The sequence below is a fragment of the Neopelma chrysocephalum genome, unplaced genomic scaffold (genome assembly GCF_003984885.1).
Source record: "Neopelma chrysocephalum unplaced genomic scaffold, ASM398488v2 Primary Assembly neopelma1_22, whole genome shotgun sequence".
NCBI classification, from domain to species: Eukaryota; Metazoa; Chordata; class Aves; order Passeriformes; family Pipridae; genus Neopelma; species Neopelma chrysocephalum.
The window spans coordinates 1318419-1337907 of NW_020897689.1; the positions used below are offsets into that span (position 1 = coordinate 1318419).

Genomic DNA, 19489 nt, shown 5'->3' on the forward strand with positions numbered 1-19489 from the left:
CTTGTGATGATCAAGAGCCTGCCAATAGGAATTGGTTCAAATGTTTATGGTCTGCCTCCCCTCCATCCAGCACCTCCATGCAGCTGCACCTTTGCTCTTCAGCTTTTTTTATCCACGTACAATATCACAGTCTTGTTCCCGTGAGTTTTCTTCCCCTGTTTAGCCTCCTCCCATAGCCTGCTATCCACCCCAGTGCCCTTCCTCTCCCAGTCCCATTCACCACAGTCGCACAACCCGCCAGCATCTTAGTCCTGGACTCCAGCTCTGCATTTGCACCATCTCACTTGTAGTTCAGTCAGTGCTGCAGCCATGAGACCTTGTGCTATGCAGTCTGTAGAGCAGACTTTCTCCTGATAGGAGAGATAGGCAGAAGGAAAGAGCATACAATCCCCTGGTCTGCAGAGTATCATGGGTCACCTACAGGTCGTCATCTCTGTTTCGTGGGGTTGGGAACTGAAGAGAAGAGGCATACTGGAGATGTATGAAATGGGGGCAAGAGTGGAGCCAGGCCTGCACCAAACCTAAGCTATGATCAGCAGATTTAAACATAATTTTATTACTAAAAATAAGATAAAAATTATCACAAATCACAGATTGCAAATGTAATATTCCAAAACATGTTTCAAATCTGGAATCATTCCAGGACTGAAAAAGTGTACTTCTTTTCCTAACTGATAAGATTGCTCTCGTTCTTTCAAAACATATCGTCCTTTATGGAGATACTCTGAATTAAGAATTCGGATATAGGAACCAATCTAGACCAGAAAGGAATGAAGTTCCTGAGACTTAAAAACAGTCACAGAGAGGGCAAAGAGAAAAAGGAACTTGACGCAAAATGCTTAAAGTTTTTGAAATTATTAGTTTATACTGGAGTATAAACTAACCATACTGGAATATCAACTAACAATTCCAGTACTCTGACCACTAAATTATTTTGCAAAGAAAATGTCATTATGTTATTTTAAAAGGGGTTTAAAGGTTTTTTTTAAAAGGGGTTTACTTTTTAGAGGGATTTACTAACAGAGATGTAAACAGAACAGGTCCATGGAGGCAGAATGGAAAGTTATAAACATTACAGCAAACTACTGACCTCTGATACCATGGATGTGTTGGATCCTAAAGCAGACATGATATTCAGCGTCTGCTGCTTGATGTATAGAAATAGACAGTACTGCAGGACTAACAAAACACCATACTTCTTTCTTTGTCATGGAGAGCATGCAGGACAGATGTGATCTGCCAATTACTTTATTCTCAAGACTGAATTAGCAAATATCATCTACTCCTTCCTGCTTTTATACAGGAGAACAAAAGACAGGAATCTTGCTCCCTCAAGCTCATAGGCAGATTTACAGTCTGCCCGAGCACTTTACGTATTGCAGAGGTGGCACGAGGGACATTTGTGTATGCAAGTCAGTCACAAGTCCTCAAAAGAGGAGGTGTATGATGTACTTCAGAGTGGAAATGTACAACTGCTCTTTGAGGAATACTACTTTTCTTTTCTGAAAAATCTCTCCATTCATAAATTACCACAACTGAATTGTTACTATAATCACCTGTTCAGGCTTCAAAAATTTGAAATAGCAAGTCATGTAATGAGCAATCATTAGTTTAAAGATCATTCTTTGAGATAATAAAGCATGGTTGCCAAATCACATGGAAAATGCAACTCAACTCAGTGATGAAACAGATCCTTTCCAGTCCTCTGTTTATAAAATTATATGCTTTTCTATCATTTTACTGGTTCAATCACCCCAGAAGCTACAAGTGGTACAAATCAGAAGCCATTCAAGGGACGACGGGTATCACTCTGTAACACTCCGCCACTTTGCCTGTGAACTAATACAGACCTTATTTCCTGACCCAACAAGCAGCAAGCATTTTTTACTATACTACCTGGGCCTACAAATGACAGCAAATATGTAGAAAAGTTCTTTCACCAAAAACTATTACTTGTAAGCAATAACTAAGGGATCAGATCATTTTGTCTCTCAAATGGAATATAAGACTGTGTCTAATTAGTGGGATATACTTTGCGGGATTTAAGTGAATGTACAGGGTACAGTTTAATTCAGCATTGTGGAGCTTTCAAGAATTTCTAAGATTTCACTGCATTTTTAAACTGCAACAGCATCACAATCCAAGCACAATGGGGATGAGAAATATTTACCACTGTCAAGTCAGTCAGAGCAACAACATGAGCCACTCCCTCGGTTCTTCTTCATTTCTAACCACCTGAATGTATCCAGCACAAAAGACCTCTTTATTGGAAAACACCTTAGAAATAAAATAACCAAACAGCCATGTCTCTGCTTTTGCATGTCATGCTCTCCAGAACTTCTGCGGAGCCAGGGGATTCCCATTAGGGAATAAGTTGCTCCTCAAGTTGCCTTTCAACTGATCTTCTACATGTCCATTCTGGGAGTGAAAATAAAATTCGCTCAGTTATCTCACTCCAAAGCAGTTTCCTTGCTATTGTTTGAGTGTAATTGAGAAGGATAGCTCTAGAAAATAGCCTTTATCATTAAGAATATCATTAAGAATATTTAGCTGTGTAGTATCTAGTAGATTATGGCACTGAAAATTGTTTATATTTTTGCAAACTACTGTAAAATCAAAAAAATGTAGAGGTTGCATTCATTTTGGTGGAAGCAAATGCTTTCATAAACTACCAGGCTTGAAAAATCAAGCTGCTACTTTCAAGGCCAAATTTTTAAAATTATGTCAATCCATTTTCCATTAATGTCATCACAGTTATTGGGAGGTGGTGGGAGGGTTTACCTATCATTTCCTCTCTACTGGGATAAGCCACAGACTGTATATAAGCAATACCATCAGTATGCGCAAATTGGATATAAGGTGCACCATCTGTATATGCAAATGACAATTAAAAAAGACATATTCAAACAACAGCGCATGCAAGGAGACAATATTGGAAAAAATGTCCCAAGACTTCTGTATTTCTTAAAGAGGTAAAAATGTCTGTTAGATGCCATACTCCTGTAAGAGCTGTAAGGAAGTCAAACTTCTGAATGTAAGGCAGTTTCTCTTCTTTCATTATGAAGATTTAATACTTTGCAAGGTTGGAGAAGGCAACATACATTACAGATTGGTTAGTACAGGTTTTTTTTTAAAAAAAAGCTACTAAGAATGGAAATAATGAGGGCATTTTCCTCCTTCTACATGGAAATTGTCTCATATTCCAGTTTATTTCAGTATAAATTTATTGTTGCATATGCTAATACACAGAATTGAACAAGAAAAAATTATTAATTGCATTGCAAAACATATGGAAACATACAGATTAGGTGATCTTTAATAAAAATCTATCTTAATGATGAAGGCACCATCTAGCACACACTCTGGAACTGCACTCCTTCATTTATTTATGACACACTAGTTTCTGTAGACAAAGAAAGTATCTTCCAAAAATAGGACTACCATATTTTCAAGGCATACTGTATATTTTATTTTTGTAACTAGTAAATGTCAAACAGTATTCAAACCCAGTATTGACACATTAATGTTTTCATTCAACAGTGAAGATACCTTTCCTTGTTACATTATATATTTATGACACACAGAACTGTCAAATAAATTATGTCAAAGCAGCTACAGCCAGACCTTGTGACACTTGAATCATAGAATCAGGGGAAAATAACCTTTAAAATGAAAGACATATGATGAGAATTAGAAACATTTAATTTGCATAAATATAATGTTAACAGTCTTTTCCTTGTTACATATTTTATGTCTAATTTTTTTAAATTTTTAATTGCCACTATATTCATTTCATAACATCAGTTTGCACTCTATTTTTTTCCTCATTGCTCACTTTGTTTTGGAATGTGTGAAACACAAATTCTGTAAGAAGCATCTGATTAGATGCACATTTTAATATATTCTGATTAGCAAAACTTAAATATTGTGGAAAACTTCCCATTAACATGAGGTACTATTTAAAATTTAGATTAATTCCTAAAAATAGTTAAAAATTCCTAAACACATCAAGCCATCTCTGGAAAGCAATCTTCTCCTATGAAATGCAGAATGTTGAAGCATTGATTTCCATAAGCTAGGTGATTGATACATTTTGAATTTAGAAATGTAAAACCTGAGCATATAAGTATACATACAGGAATCAAAGTGAATGGTTAGGTTTTCAGACTTGCTTACTACTCAGAGTAGTAAATTCACTGGTTTCATTAGTTAAAACTTGTTTGTAAATGAGAGACTTCATTGAGCCTCTGCTGGCATATGCAGCGTATCTCTTGCACCTTTAGAAATCAGTAAGAGCAGTGAGACCTCCACACTTTGCTCTTATTGCTAACACTGCATAAGCTCACATACGTAAGCACAGTTAATAAAACTTCGCATTATTCTGAAAACTCCCTAAGGATGTTCAAGCAAATAAAGCTGAAGGTACAAAGATCAATGTCTGCCTCAGGAGGGTACAATAACTAAACTCCTTATTTTATTGACTTTAATTCCCCTCTGCATGGATAGCAGGCTCTATCCTACAGGGTGAGTTTGGCTCGTTTCACCCTTCTGGATCAGAAGAATAAATATGGTATATTCTGTTTATAACATTCTATCATTTTATAATAACAGCAGTTGGACTAGATGATCACTGTTGGTTTCTTTCAAATGTTGCTCTATTCTATTTCATTTCATTCCATTCTGCTCTAGTGAAGCTAATTGTGATGTTTGGGGTTTGGTTTCTATATGTTTACATAATAATTTTTCCCGAGAGCCAGAGGGAAGCTAGTGGGCAGTCTGTACAAAGAACCATTAAGGGAAGGGTTGAAACTGATAGTTGAAATTGCCTCCAAAACTTAACCTAGAAGGTTTAGGGTGTTTCCTTAAATCTTCACCAAAGAATTAAGCAGTTGTTTGTCAGTTGACTCAGTGACACAAATACACCATTACTGGAGATTTGCAGAGAGCAACTCAGGGAGGACATGAAGCAACTCCCATCCCACCAGCAGAGCAACCGGTGATCTGGCAGTCCATGAGGTGCACGAGGTCTGATGGCATCTCATCCTGGTGGTTTGAAGACAGGCCACGTGCAAGCACGTTTCAGTAAACATCAAGAGCTCAGAGGGGTGGGTTGTGGAGAAATGGAAACTGTATCACTAGTGAAGTAATTTGCCCTTCAAGGTCAATAGTAAAAGAGAAATTATCCTCCCCCACTGGCTGCCCATGGTTCTGTGAGCAGTTTTACAAGGCCTAAACTCAACACAGATGTTTTAGAAGCAACTGAAATGGCAGCTATCTTCATGGGTCTCCGTTCTGCCGAGAAACAACTATCCTAAGGAATGCCACTTGCCAGAAAGGGAATCTGATTAACAATGCATATTCTCAGAAATGGTAGTTTATTTAGGCTAATTATATATGGTCAAATATATTACAGAAATATTACTAGTATCCAAAAGCCCAGAGTTGGAAGGTTAGGAAACTCAGAGTTCTGATTAAATGTTTTAAGGGAAGAAATATATTTCATCCCTGATTCTGCCCTGAGAGACAATCAAGCCATAATCACAGCATTAAGACATTTTGAATTTGAAATCTTACACTGGTGAAACACTTTTTAAAATGACACTGTGTCACCAGAAGATCTTTGAGCTAATGGGAGATAAATGTCCATCCCAAAACAGCCATTTAACTGTGGAAAATTTATTCCTATTGAAAGCAGTAGAAATTGGAAGTAATTTTGATAAGCACTACAAAATTGATCATTTGATGCAGAGGGTTTCATCAAGGGCTAACACTACAAGGAATTTTAAAAGTATCTGTGTTGTTCCATTTAAAAGATCATTCAGAACAAAACTGAAAGTCTCCTGGTAGATGTTATCTTTGCTAAAGACCCTATTTTTAACAATTTCATTAATCAACTTATCTGTACATCTTCAGAAAAAAAAACATTTACCCACCAAAGAATAAATGCTGAACTTAGTAGAAAAGATACCATTTATTCATTTATTCAGTTTGCAGTTAAGTAGAAATCTCCATTCAGCTGTGACATAAAATTGATGCTTCTACAATTAAAGTACACTGTAAATAGTTTCTAAAGTGTTAATAAATTACTAAAACTGTTTGAGGAAATTATTAATCAAATGTTATAGCCTGTTACTGAGTCCAATGATGTAATGAGTCATTTGCAATCAACTGCAGCATCTGAAATTAATGCACTTGGGACAATATACGGAATTTATTCCTCCTGTGTATAATGAGCTTCTCACAGTTATTTATCAACCTTTTGCATAGTAATTATGAAAGCAGTTTCAGAAGAATATGTACAGAACATTTCTGGTCATCTGTGAGATAAAGTGGGGAATAATTCCAAGAGTTACTCATAACCGAAAAGGCAAAAAACCCCATGGCTCTTTTCCATTGTCATCTAGCAGTGTGGAATTATAAAGACTAGAAGAAAAGCTTATCAATGTCTTAACACAACAGCAGGGACGTGAAACTCACTCCATGAGCCACCTCATCTCCTTCAGGCAGCAGCTTTGGGCAGATAGAGCAAGGATGGCCCAGACAAGCATATGTATGTAACTGCTGCTGAAAACAGAACACAGCACTAGATTTTGCCTCTAGACTCCAGCTGCACAAAGCACTCTTGTACTTCCCTCCTCTCTGTAGTGCTAAGATGGCCATTAGGGCAGTTAGCTTCAATAGATTTTTTAAGTCAGTGAGAAAAAAAGTCCTACTACCTCATCCTTTCTCATTTTTTTATTCCTTTTTGCTCAACTCACATTTTGTTGCTGGTGTTCACAATATGGCAACAAAGGCAAGAGCAAAAAAGTCGTACATAGTATCATAGAATGGCCTGGGTTGGAAGGGACCTTAAAGATCATCTAGTTACAATACCCTGCCATGGGCAGGGACACCTTTCACTAGAACAAATTGCTAACAGCTCCATCCAACCTTGCCTTGAACACTTCTAGGCCTGGGGCATCCACAACTTCTCTGGGCAACCTGTTCCAGTGCCTCTCCACCTGCACAGTAAAGAATTTTTTTCTAATATCTCAGCTAAACTTATTCTCTTTTGATTTGAAGCCATTCCCCCTTCTGTCACTACATGCTTTTGTAAATACTCTCTCTGCATGTCTCTTGTAGGCTCCCTTCAGGTACTGGAAGGCCTCAGTGTATTGCCATATAACATGATACTGATGTGATAGTATAATCTAGTATGATTGCTGACAATCTACAAATACAAACCAAATACTCAACCTGTGAATTCCTCTATCCACTTTGTGTGCTCACACACAGTACTGCACATCCCTAATCAGGATTAGGGCTGAAATGTGGCACGCACTTTATGTGTCTCCACTGTCATCTCTCAGCTGCCATAGCTAAAGAGTTCAATACCAAAAAAATCACAGCTCAAACTGGAAATAAAGACTATTCTATGCTGGAAACAAGTTTTTTCTTTTCAGTCTGAGCTAAAGAACACCTATGGCTTTGAAAATGTAGCAACTAATGACAACTACTGGGGGGGGACAATCTAAGGGGCACTTAGTCAACATGCAGCTGCCTTCTCTGTATACAGTTTTCCCATGGACCTCGGTAGGCATTAAAAAGCATACAAAGACAAGAATGAAAAATGGAAGCATATGATAGCTCTGATATGATGCTGTTACTGCAAATGGCTGTCTTGAACAGAAGGAAGGGTAAGTAAAGACATTAGAAACAGTATGCATTGGTATATGGCTCCCTGCATATACTCTATCAATGATAACATACTCTTTTAAGAATTCAAAATGTCTCTATTTCATACACAAAACTACAGAGGCATATTACAACTAATGGTACGATAAAAGATATCTAAAAGAATATATCTCACTGGTAAACACAGTCAGTACCTCATGTCTACTTTTTAATAATTTTTATCTAAGTGTAATTTTTATCTAAATATAAAAATATTATATAAAACCACTATAGAACAATTGCATGAACATTCTCTGAGTGATAGCAGCTGAAAGACTTTCTTTCTGAATGGCAGATCTGTCATTACTGAATGTATTACATATATATGGCATACAAAAGATCATCTATGAGATCCACTGGTGAAAAAACCTAAGGAGAAACCATAGTGTAGTTCATTCTGAATATGAGCAGATGAAACTAGCCATACTCAATGGGTGGGCATCACACTTCACTCTGTTCACTGTATTTGCTGTAATTCTAAATTGAGAGACACAGAAAAAAAAGTATTATAAAGTTTTCCGAGAATATAATGTAAAATTAGCAGATGGAGTGCTAGCTTGAAAATGCCACCATTATACAGATTAATATTTCAAAAATTTATTTATTATTAGAATGAGCTGCATAAAGCAACAGGCAAGTTATAAACATAAAAATTAGAATGACACAGCCTTATCATTGGAGGATGTAGATAAGAGCATCTTTGCATTTCTGAACAGAGTCAGAGTTGGAAATGAACCATGAAGCCCTCTTGCCTCTACCTTTCTGACAGTGAAAGACTATTCCTTTCTGTGGCGGGAAGCTGAAATGTAAGTCGGAACGAATCACTTTCTATTAGTCTCCAACTCCTTCCTCCTATTTTTTTCTATCCTGCCTACTCCTTGATGTAAACAGTCAAAAGTCCTACTACCTCAACATCTTAAAAAGTCACAGGAGGAGTACATAGACAGACTAGTAGTTACAGTGTGGTGCTGCTGTTGTGGTCACCCTGCCTTTTCATTCTCCTCCAGGTGTTAAACAATAAATACATAAAATCCTATGAAGCCCATACTTTGAATACTTTGAAGAAACATTAGCAGCATATATAGACTGTTCATAATTACATTTAAAATTTGAGGCTGGATGCAAGCCTTTCAGGCTAAATTGCTAAGCCACTATGCCGAAGTTTGAGTTGCCTAGCAGCTCTGGTAGAAACATGTGGTCAGTTCCTAGAAAAGTGGACTTCTGAGCTCCAACTCCCCCTTTTCACTTTAAATGTTTGGTCTATCTACGTCCCTTTGCCATAAAATGAGAATGCTAGTACATAGCTATCTTACAAGAATCTTAGGAAAGTTAATTAATGTCAATAAAAATGCAGGCATTTTATAACACAACATTCATTCTAAATCATCTAATCAGACCCAGACAAAATATACAATAGCCATCTCTTTTATTTTTGCCCTGCAGTTACCATTTCAGTAAATTATTTTTTGCAGGGCAACATTATGAAAAATGTTGGAAAGAGCTGAAAAGACCATGTTTTTCTGGTCAATCCCCTAGACCAACTGTGCCAACTCAATTTAATCTGGATAAATCAATGGAAAGTGTTTTTTTTCATAGGCAACTCAAATTTAATTAGTAAAATAAAAAATTAAGGAAAACCCAAACAACCAAACCACAGACCATGATGGGTTTAATGTCTCTTGAAGAAGGCTTGAGCCAAGCTCCAGCCGTGTTTGGAATCATAAATAAAACCATGGGAAAGCACACTACTTGCAATGCACACTCGGTTACACTGGCATTACAATGGAAAAGGATAACATAGTTTATGAGGAAAGCCCAGGTTTACAATATTTTTAATAAGGAATGCAAGAATCATTGAGCAAGTAAATACATGCTCAAGTCAATGCATGTTCAAGCCTCAAGCCTCAATTTCTGAGCCAAGCCTTCCTTCTCCCTCTAGCTCTCTCTTCCACCTCGTGCAATTCCTCTCCCCTCTTTCCACCAGAGAGCCTACATGGCACGCTACAGTGCAAGGCAGAGACAAGCTTACTTGCTCAAACCAAACTTGCTGGGGATCCAGAAGTGTTTCAGTCAGACCAGAGTGGTGGTGTGTGAAGTAGCTTCAAGCAACCCAGGAGGGATAGTAGTTTCAGTAATGCAGAACTAGGTGTGAGTTAATGTGCCTCACCGAGAGGCTGTGTTAGGTGTTTCTAGAGACATAAGTGGAGAATGTGCCCAGATTAATCCACCTTAACACTGTGCCTCTGGATCTAGCATAGAAGATCGAGAACACTTTGCAAAAGGAGAGATGGTGGTGGGAAGAGAGTGCTAGCAGCAAAAAAATGAGTAACTGCATTGTGAGGTGGAAGACCAGTTGTAGAGAATAGACAGATAAAAGATTTCTGCCCAAAACATTCAGTGGGTAAATAAGACTTTCCCAGACTTTAACAAATTGCTGTGAGCATCCAAGAAGCCCGCGACACTTTACCTACCCCTGCTTATAAGTCTTACCCTGTGAATTTGAATGGCATCAATTGCTGAAGAAATAGAGTCAAAAAAGACAGGATTTTCAGATTCAAGATATCCACCGTACTGCATTGCTTTTATCAAGGAAGCTGCAACAAAACAAAGTCATGAGCACTGATAAAATAGTGAGGATATATAAACCATCACATTAAAATTTTTGCTGTAAGATGATACTTGCCTTTGCAGTGTGCTAGCAACACATCGATGTGTCTGTTCTTACAGTCCATGTAAATCTAAATGTGTGAAAACATGAAATGAAAAAAAAAAAGAACCTGGTTAAACAGAGAATAACATACGCAAAAACCCCATATCCAAGGTAGGCAAAGCGCCTGGAATGCTGCTGTAGCAGCTGTACTGCCAGCAGCCACAAGAGTGAGCCCTTCTATAATGCAAACACCACCAACCCACACTGATTTCCTACCCCTCTTCACAGTACGCTACGGCTCTGCCAAGAATTAAAACTGAATTTGATTAAAAATTTTTCATTTTTTACTATAATTTTTGAGGCGTTTATTTCCAGATCTCCTGTTTCAGCATGTTTTTCCATCTCCTTGCCATATGCTTACCTACCAGTCCACACAGACAGAAATCAGACCTAGGAAACTCTGACACTTCATGAGTTTATCAGAAAAGCACCATAACCATCATGCTACATTCTGCATTAAGTTGTTCTTTATGCTTTCTTTGAAAATGGTCAACTCCACAGAGACCAAATGTTGAATAAGAGAGAAAGTAAAAGAGAAAAAAAAAAAAAGAAAATTACTCTAAAACCAGAGTAAAGCCTTTTTTTGCCAAATGAGGAATGTTAAAAGCAGTTCCTGCATAAAAAAATGTTTAAATAATCCATGTAAAGTGGAAAAACTCTGGAAGAAGAGATTCAGTGAGAAGCCCATCAGAATACCCTATTTTAAAAAATAAGCTAAAAGCCATACTCAGTCCAAAAATCCCTTTATCTCTGGCATCAGTGATGACATTTTGGGAGGAGTGTAACAACAAGGACACGTTGAGTGTGTTCTTCTCTGAGTAATTCAGTTTAGGACCAGTCATTCATCCAGAGGCTTCACTCCCAATTTGTGCACTTCACAGCCCATGCCAGACTTACCTCTCACAAATTTGTCAAACACTTCTTTGACATAATTTGTAGTTCAGAGGTCTCTAAGATCTTTTGGAAATAAGTTTAACAATTTTTTCTTAATTAATACTTTATTGAATGCCCTGTGTTTTGAAGGGATGTGTAATAAAGAATAACTCCCACTAACCTTATTTTTCCAGTTCTCTTTTTTACTATATCCCTATCTATATGTGTAGTTTTAATTTCAGATCTTTTAAGGCAACACTTACTTCACTGTACAATGAGTAAGTGAAATAATTGAAAAAATTGAAAAAATGGTTAGGATAAGAAAAGGCCTGGGCTGAGACCCAAGTTCAAATCTAGTCTTCTGTCTTACTCAGAAAAATTATGCAAACCTTGCATACCCATTTAACTCTCTTCTCACTATACAACTTTTAAACTCCAGACCTGATGGAAATGTAAGAAACAGCTTTTGAACATAATTTTTCATCCGCTATATAGAACTGCTTTTCATGCATAGAATTGTTTAGTTTGGAAAGGACCCTTAAGATCAATGAGTCCAACCATTAAGCAGGCACTGCCAAGTCCACTGCTAAACCATGTCTTTCCAGCCACTCTGCCCCCAGCCTGTAGCGCTGCATGGGGTTGTTGTGACCAAGTGCAGAACCCAGCACCTGGCCTTTCTGAACCTCACACCGTGAGGCCCCAGCCCTGGTCCATTGATCCAGCCTGTCCAGACCCCTCTGCAGAACCTTCCTACCCTTCAGCAGATCAACACGCCCAACTTGGTGTCCTCTGCAAACTTCTTGAGGGTGCATTTGATCCTCTCGTCCAAATCATCAATAAAGATATTGAACAGGACTGGGCCCAGTACTGGCCCTGGGGAACCCCAATTGTGGCCAGCCGCCATCTGGGTTTAGTACCATTCACCACAGTAACCAGTGATTACCAGTTTTAGTCCTCTGGGAGCACCTTGGAGCTCTGGCAATCCCTGGACCCAGTTTGCTGGATGTGTCACCCACAGGAGAAAACATGGAGATCGTGTTTTGACCTCTGGCTTAGCAGAAAGCAGGACATACACATAAAATCACAGAATTAAAAGCTGAAATTTTAAAGGGATAAATCTACACATGGCTCCACGGCAACTGACATGACAAGGTCAAATATGATCTAAAACAACTTTAAAATTAAAAAAAAAAGTTCAGAAAAACATCTTCCTTATATGCAGATATGTACATTTGCACTGTTACCCAAAATATTTATAAATATTTTAATGCAATTTTATATATAAACACAGTGCAGTTTAATACCAAATCTACGTTCATCCTTTCCATGAATGACGTGTTTATCCACTGATATAGGTGAAGTGACCAGTAGTTGCCCCCAATAACTCATATGTGTAATTATAATATATACAGAATTTTTCTGGTATCATCAATACCTGAAGAAGCATTGAGACTCCAGTGTAGTCAAAGAAATTCAGTCCACTGCAGTCTAATATCAAAACATGTCTCTCATTGTGACATGACTGCACAGACTCACCTGCACATTGGATAAATGAAAAACTTTAATTAAAAGGGAGAATGGTCAAGAAGTGGGTATAAGAATAATGATAACTCAACAAAATAAGCCCAAACTATCACAATAAAAATTTTACTATTATGTACTGGGATATCAAGCACGCAAATGGCACATTTTAGAAGCACAAATGAAGGAATTTTAGAGCAATGGGATGAAGTGATGACAGGCAGAACATATTATTAATGACATGTTTTAGACAGCACAGTATCCTCAAGAATTAAACAATTATTTCTTCAAATTTGAATTTCTGATTGAGTCATGTTAATAACTTGGCTTGTTTGGAAGATTTTTCATGGGATACACAGAAAATATAACTCTAAGTTCTAATATGACATTGATTTCTATAGTACCTAAACACCTGCCTATGGCTTAACTTAATATTCACCCATAAGGAAGAAGAATATGTAAAGTGGAGTGTTTCATTTTCCTAAGGTTTTACTGTGCTGGCTTTTGTTTGGTTAATTTTTTAATATACTATCACGTACTTGGTTGGAGAAAAAAATTTTGTTGGCAAGATTTGCAAAGGTCTTATCCTTCAACTTCAGGCCACCTTGTGTTTAATCTAAACACACTGTTCTAAATGCATCCTGAACTAGCACATAGATAAATGATTCCTGGCTTTCATAAAAGGAAAACTAGAAAATAATGCACATCTCATTTACATTATTCTGTGAACAAATGTTTGTTATCATAATGCACACAACTCAAAAAAAATAAAAGATGAAGGAAAGGAATTCTGGATGTAAAGATGAGTTAAGCTAAATTGCGTTGGTAGAGCAGAGGTAAGATTTTAAACTATTGAGGGGACTTAGAATTTCATCATGATGCAAATTTACAATGGTGATAATTCCTTTATGACAGTAGTCTGAGAGTCAGAGCCTTTTGGACTTGCATCTCCAGAGATTTACATCTTTGTACTGTCCAACGTACAACAATAGATACATACCAAACAAAAATGCAGAATTTTAAAGGGAACCTCCTGTCTGACATTATTGTGACAGAAACCTAGAAAGGATTTATGAGATCTGCTAGGCTGTTCAGTGTAATAATTCCCTGTTGCATTGCATTAGAGGCTGCCTGGCTTCTAAATGGAGGGATAGGTACACACCTGCTCCCTCTTTGGATCAGTGCAAGAGCAACAGCAGCTGTTTCATTCGGTGCTGATACAGACAGTAGTCCCCAAAAGGAGAAAGGAAAGATTCTTTTTTTCCTTATGACGAAGACGTAAGTTTCCATGCTTTCCAGGAAAACTGCCCTAAGGATTAAGGATTGTGTCCTCCTGCTCCCCTCCTTCCTGAAAATTTAAGCTCCACATTTTGTTTTTCTCTTTATAGGCATTTTTCTTTTTTTCTCTCTGCTTTTTATTTTAAAGGCCCCACAAAGAATCACCATAGGCTGGTTGGTACAAGTAACAACAGAGCATTTAAGTCCTCAAGTTAGGACCTAGGCTTTCAGAAAAGAGATTTTATACTGTCTGTCACTTCTGTAATGTGAGAAACCAGTTTATCTTCAAGACAACTGAAATACATAGTGGCAAGATCTTCTCACACATAGTATTTTACAGTATAGCAAATACAATACAATATAGTCTTTGGTAGCCATTATTACAGGTTGCTATGCTACATCAAAGCATTCTGTCAGCCCCAAGTAAACTAAACACTGTAGCATCATAAAAATGTCATGAGTCTGGTTAATAAATGCAGAAATTCAGACAACAGCCTCCCAAACAGATTATCTGCTGCAGCCTTAATGTTTATAAACATTTTAAATAAACACAGTGTTTTAATTCAATCCACAATGAAGTCATCTGTATAAAGTATCTTCTGCAAAAGGTTGCTGCAGCTCTCCCACGGGAATGTGAATGCTCTGGTTTGATTTAAGTGTTATAAAATGTGGGAAGAGTGGAATTATCCAGCTTAATCCTTAATTGAAAGCAAACTCCTAGGTTTTTCTTTATTCTATACTGTATTGATATACTGTACAATATTAGTAGTCATCGTGTCACTGATAATTCAGTTGACATTTTCTGCGATTTTCTCCTATGTGGATTTAAAGATCACGCAGATTTAACACGGTTCTAATCTTATCTTATTTTTACTTTTCCATACTAGTATTCAACTCTGTGAATGGAAAAAAACATGACCAGAGCTGAGTGAAACAGCCTCCTGGGCCTGATCTGAAGATCGGTGCAGGCAGCAACATGGGAAGTGTTTCCCCTGCTGCGTACCTGGCTCATTATGCACACAATTGTTCCTGTGAAATGGGCAGGCACTCCCAGAAACATAGAATGGTTTGGGTTGGAAGGGACCTTAAGAATCATCTAGTTCCAACCCCACTGCCATGGGCAATGAGTCTTCCACTATAACCTTCCACTCCTGCAGAAAAGGTACTTTCATGGGTACCCTACATTTGAAATCTGAAAAAGTCAGTCAAAAACAAAATGAGAAACAGGACCTGTTAGACCAAAGTTTAGAGTTTAATACTGTTTAACATTCATGTTTCCTTGAATGCTTGGTCTAACTGAAATGATTAGTTTCCATACAACTTGAGTTCACCTAGAAATATATAAAAAAATGTGGAGACATTTTGCACACTTACATCTATCTTAGTTTTAATATAATTTATAGATAACTCACCATGACAACTTCCATTGGAAAATGAACAGAGCAATGTGTTCTGCTCACACTGAAATAAAAGCAACAAACTAGTAACATACCAAGGAAAACTAGTTCAATGCACAGTAACCAGAGAAAATCAATGCAATGCATATGAATTCTGTTTCTCAATATCAAAGTTAACTCATTCTCTCTGAAGTCACGTTCTATCCAACACCCTATTGAATATATATTATTTTCTGGTATAACCTTAGAAGAATACTGAGATACATCCTCAAAATGATGTTTTGCTTTTCTTTAAAAAGATGGGAAAAATGTTCTTGAAAAGATAGGTGATTTTATGAGATTAACTTGGTGCAATCTCATCTGCTATGCTAATATTTTAGTAAGAACATTTTTATATGCAAATTTATTAAAAATTATCTTTATTTGAAGATTTTTTATAAAAATTATTTCAATATGCATGTTAAGTTCTCAGTAGAAATAGGAGCTGAAACCAGAAATAGAGCACAGAAACAAAATCCAAACTGCATTTTTTTCCCATACCCATCATGTCCTACAGAAAGACATTTATTCCACAAAAAAAAAAAGTACAAAAAAAATTTATGCACAGTACTTCAGGCAACTGTACTGCCAAGTACCTTACAGAAGAGACAAAGGATAAAATCTCCCTCCTAAGTAATGTATAAATTAACTTATTAAATTAACTTATTACACTTATTAAATTAACTCATATATTAATTCCATGCACATCCTAAGTGATTTCTCTCTCTTTGGGGGTTTGTTATCATACTAATCCAAATCAGTTAGCCTAGCAGAACCAAGCATAAAAAGCATCACATTTTCCGAGCTGAATCCTGAATTTCCACCCATTAAAGTGCACATCAGTACCACAACTCTTTGTCAAGGGACAGCAGAGGTGGCAGACACATAGTGCTGTCTTAACAACCCATCTAAGCCATGCCTGTGATTTGCTCAGCCCAGTTTACCAAACTGGATGAAATTTTCTACAGCAAGCATTGCATAGTATTGAAATGTGTTCATTGTACTGATAGACAAATGATAATTTAATTTTTCCCTTTTAGGAAGTGTTGCAGGAAGTTGCAGTAGTCATATGCAGATAAACTTGGAAAACACTATACTTACAGCGATTTTTGCCAAAAAAAGTGTTGTACATAATTTGTATACTGTTTATTTTTCCAATGCAATCAGTGCAAAAAATGAAAAATAAATACTACCTTTGGTAAAATTTACCCACTTTGTAACTTTTTCCCATTTCTCCAGAATTTACTTATAGTTAGAAATGAAGTGTCCATCTCTCATGGACTCATGTCCAGGAAAAAAAAATCACATCACATTCAAGCACATTTGTAGTTACTCTCTGTCTTTCTAGAATACCAGCCTTATATCATCTGAGGTTATATAAGTTCTTCCATAAATTTTAGAGTTTTGGATCAGTGCTTTAATGTCTCTTAAAGGATCATACACAGAAATAGTAAAGATATTATTTTCAAGTAATAGTAAGAAGTAATCCATATTGAATCTGATTAAGATTAGAATTAACTTTATTCTAAATGAATCATTTGCAATTTTACCTTTTTATGTCTGTTTCAGTATCTGATTGCATTCTCTAAGAAATGCAAGGAAAGCAAGCACAATCTTCAACACAGTCACTGTCATTAATGAAGCAAATAGCCCATCCTCATTTACATCTTCACATACCTGGCTGCTCATGCTATCCTTCTGGATTATCTTTATCAGGTCAGCATGAAATTTCCTGGCATTCAGAAAGACTAATGGATTGTTGACTGAAATTATCTTCACCTGTTTCAATGATTCCTGTGGAATTAAATAAACATAATGCTGCAAAGTTTATCTTGTGTTTGGAGACTAAAACTCAAACTCATTTATTTAAAAATCCTGAAAATACCTGTAAATTAACCAAGAGAGAGCTTTGAATTGTGAGAATGATTAGCCTTCACACACAACTGAAGAATGGAAATGTAAGTAATGTATAACGAAAATTACATTCAATTCTAGTTACCATGAAAAAAAAGCATACTCACTATGATGCATAATACTAAGAACTATTATCCGATAAATAGTAATAGCAGTGTTTCAGTTGGTATGAGCCCTAAATATAGGCAAGACAACACTTGCAGACAGGGAATATATTTTTTAGACAAACACGTCTTGAAAAAAAGTACACAAGGTTTTGGGGCAAACACTGCAGGTGATTTGGGGAAAGCTGGCAATATTCATCGTAGTCATCTGAAGATGACTTTAGTATAGAGATATTTCTCCACGAAAATACTTTGTGGATCCAGAGCAACCTTGAGTGACACTTTTAAAGCTTTACCAGCACTTATCTACAACCAACTCAATAATCACTGACTGACTCATCAGTCAGCCTTGATCCTGTCTCTGCACTTCACTGAAGAAGTTACAACCAGCTTACCAGTACCTTCGGTCACACTGTGTACCTCAAAACATAGATGTTACACAACAGAACAATTTTGGAAGGACATCACATAAAGGTCAGAAACCCTAGGTACAAGTGAGGAACGTTTTGCACAAAACAAATGCAATTTCTCTCACTCTCAAGGTGCACTCATAAAAAGCCTTAAAGCCAGTAAGAAAATTATTATTTATATATAAATGTATTGGATATCAGCAATCACGTGACTAAATACTGGTTTTGTAGGAGGTAGAATTAAGTTAATTCTACTGAACTCTAAATTTTCCACAGGTTGTGTGACAATGGAAGTAAAACCAAAAAATTTGCAAGGGAGTATAATTCAAAAAAGCCTCTCTTTTCCGTAACAAAAGTTATGGAAGAAGGTCACACTCAAACAAAAGGAAGTGGAGCTGACACAGACCATTTTTTAAGTAGTTTAAAATTTTTTGGGATTGCATCGAAGATATGCAGTTTTCCCAACAGACTTTCAAGTAAAACAGGAATGAAAATCTTCACCACAAACCACAAAAGTATGTCCTTATTGTAGACTGCTGTTCAGACTTCTGGGAACCAGACGATATCTTGGACACCACGGCAGTGACCATCATACAAAGGAAACATTTCAAACATCCCAAAGTGAGGCAAAGAACACCAGACTATGTATAGGGACTTTGCGCAATTTACCTATGAATGCAATTGTGGTAAATATCACATCACCAACATACCTCAGTCAGACAAGTGGCAAAGCATGGCAGTTAAAATTACTCAGTTTATATAAAAGAAAGCTCTAAAATAAGGGCAAAACAGAGGGCAATATATTTTTGAATGGAGAAAAAGTCTAACATCCCACGGATTCCCATTAAAAATGATGCTATACACAGCTTGGTGTGGAGACAAGTGGGCACTTCAGTGCCTTAGCAGCACTGGAAAGTAGAAGATGAAAACTGAGGAAAAAGGAAGGCTGATGTGCAAAGATAAAAGCCTGTGATGATCAAGAGGCTGAAAAGCCTCCAAAAGTGCAAGGTGGAAAACTTGAAAGGCTCAAATTGTAAGGCCAGATCGAAATGATGGCAAACTTAGGTATACTTTTTTTATCCAGAATGGGCAAGGTTAAATGGGCCCAATTTGACTCAGGTATTCCTGGCTCTGGTTTGGTTCTTTCTTAAAAAGAATTGTTCTGAGAAAAATGAACTTCTTCTTTGTTGTGTGCTTGCTAAGAAAGTGGGAAAATTATTTCAGGTAGCCTGTCCCCACTATCCCTTAGAAGGACACAGGCAATTGCCCGGTGCACTCTGCACAGCACCATCTATGCTTGGGTAAGGGTTCATTTTAAGTGAACGCCTCTGATGCAATGTGTTTCATATAAGCTTCTAAATACCCTTTGATTTTTTTCCACATTAAAGTGTCTTTTCTCTTATTGGTGAAATAACCCCTATAAATCCACAGACCTTAATGGCAGGGTAGATCATTAAGCTTGCATATTTTGATGTTTAAAAGTTCTGTTGTTTATGTCTAAGCTGGTATTTACCAGGGGAACTTGGATCA

At 36.9% G+C, this 19489-nt stretch overlaps 1 protein-coding gene across 2 annotated transcripts in view; it reads right to left on the reverse strand.

Moving 5' to 3' along the window:
- Positions 1 to 7036: 7036 nt before the first annotated feature.
- The window catches only part of SLC26A7 (solute carrier family 26 member 7), a 69767-nt gene continuing 57314 nt past the window's right edge, over positions 7037 to 19489 (reverse strand). For both annotated transcript variants that reach the window (XM_027679624.1, XM_027679709.1), the window contains exons 14-19: positions 17209 to 17325; positions 15508 to 15556; positions 12732 to 12832; positions 10397 to 10451; positions 10204 to 10307; positions 7037 to 8190 (exon numbers count right to left, since the gene is read on the reverse strand). In XM_027679624.1, the coding sequence (XP_027535425.1) occupies positions 8155 to 8190; positions 10204 to 10307; positions 10397 to 10451; positions 12732 to 12832; positions 15508 to 15556; positions 17209 to 17325 (462 nt within the window). In that variant the 3' untranslated portion in view covers positions 7037 to 8154. The remainder of the gene's footprint in view (positions 8191 to 10203; positions 10308 to 10396; positions 10452 to 12731; positions 12833 to 15507; positions 15557 to 17208; positions 17326 to 19489) is intronic.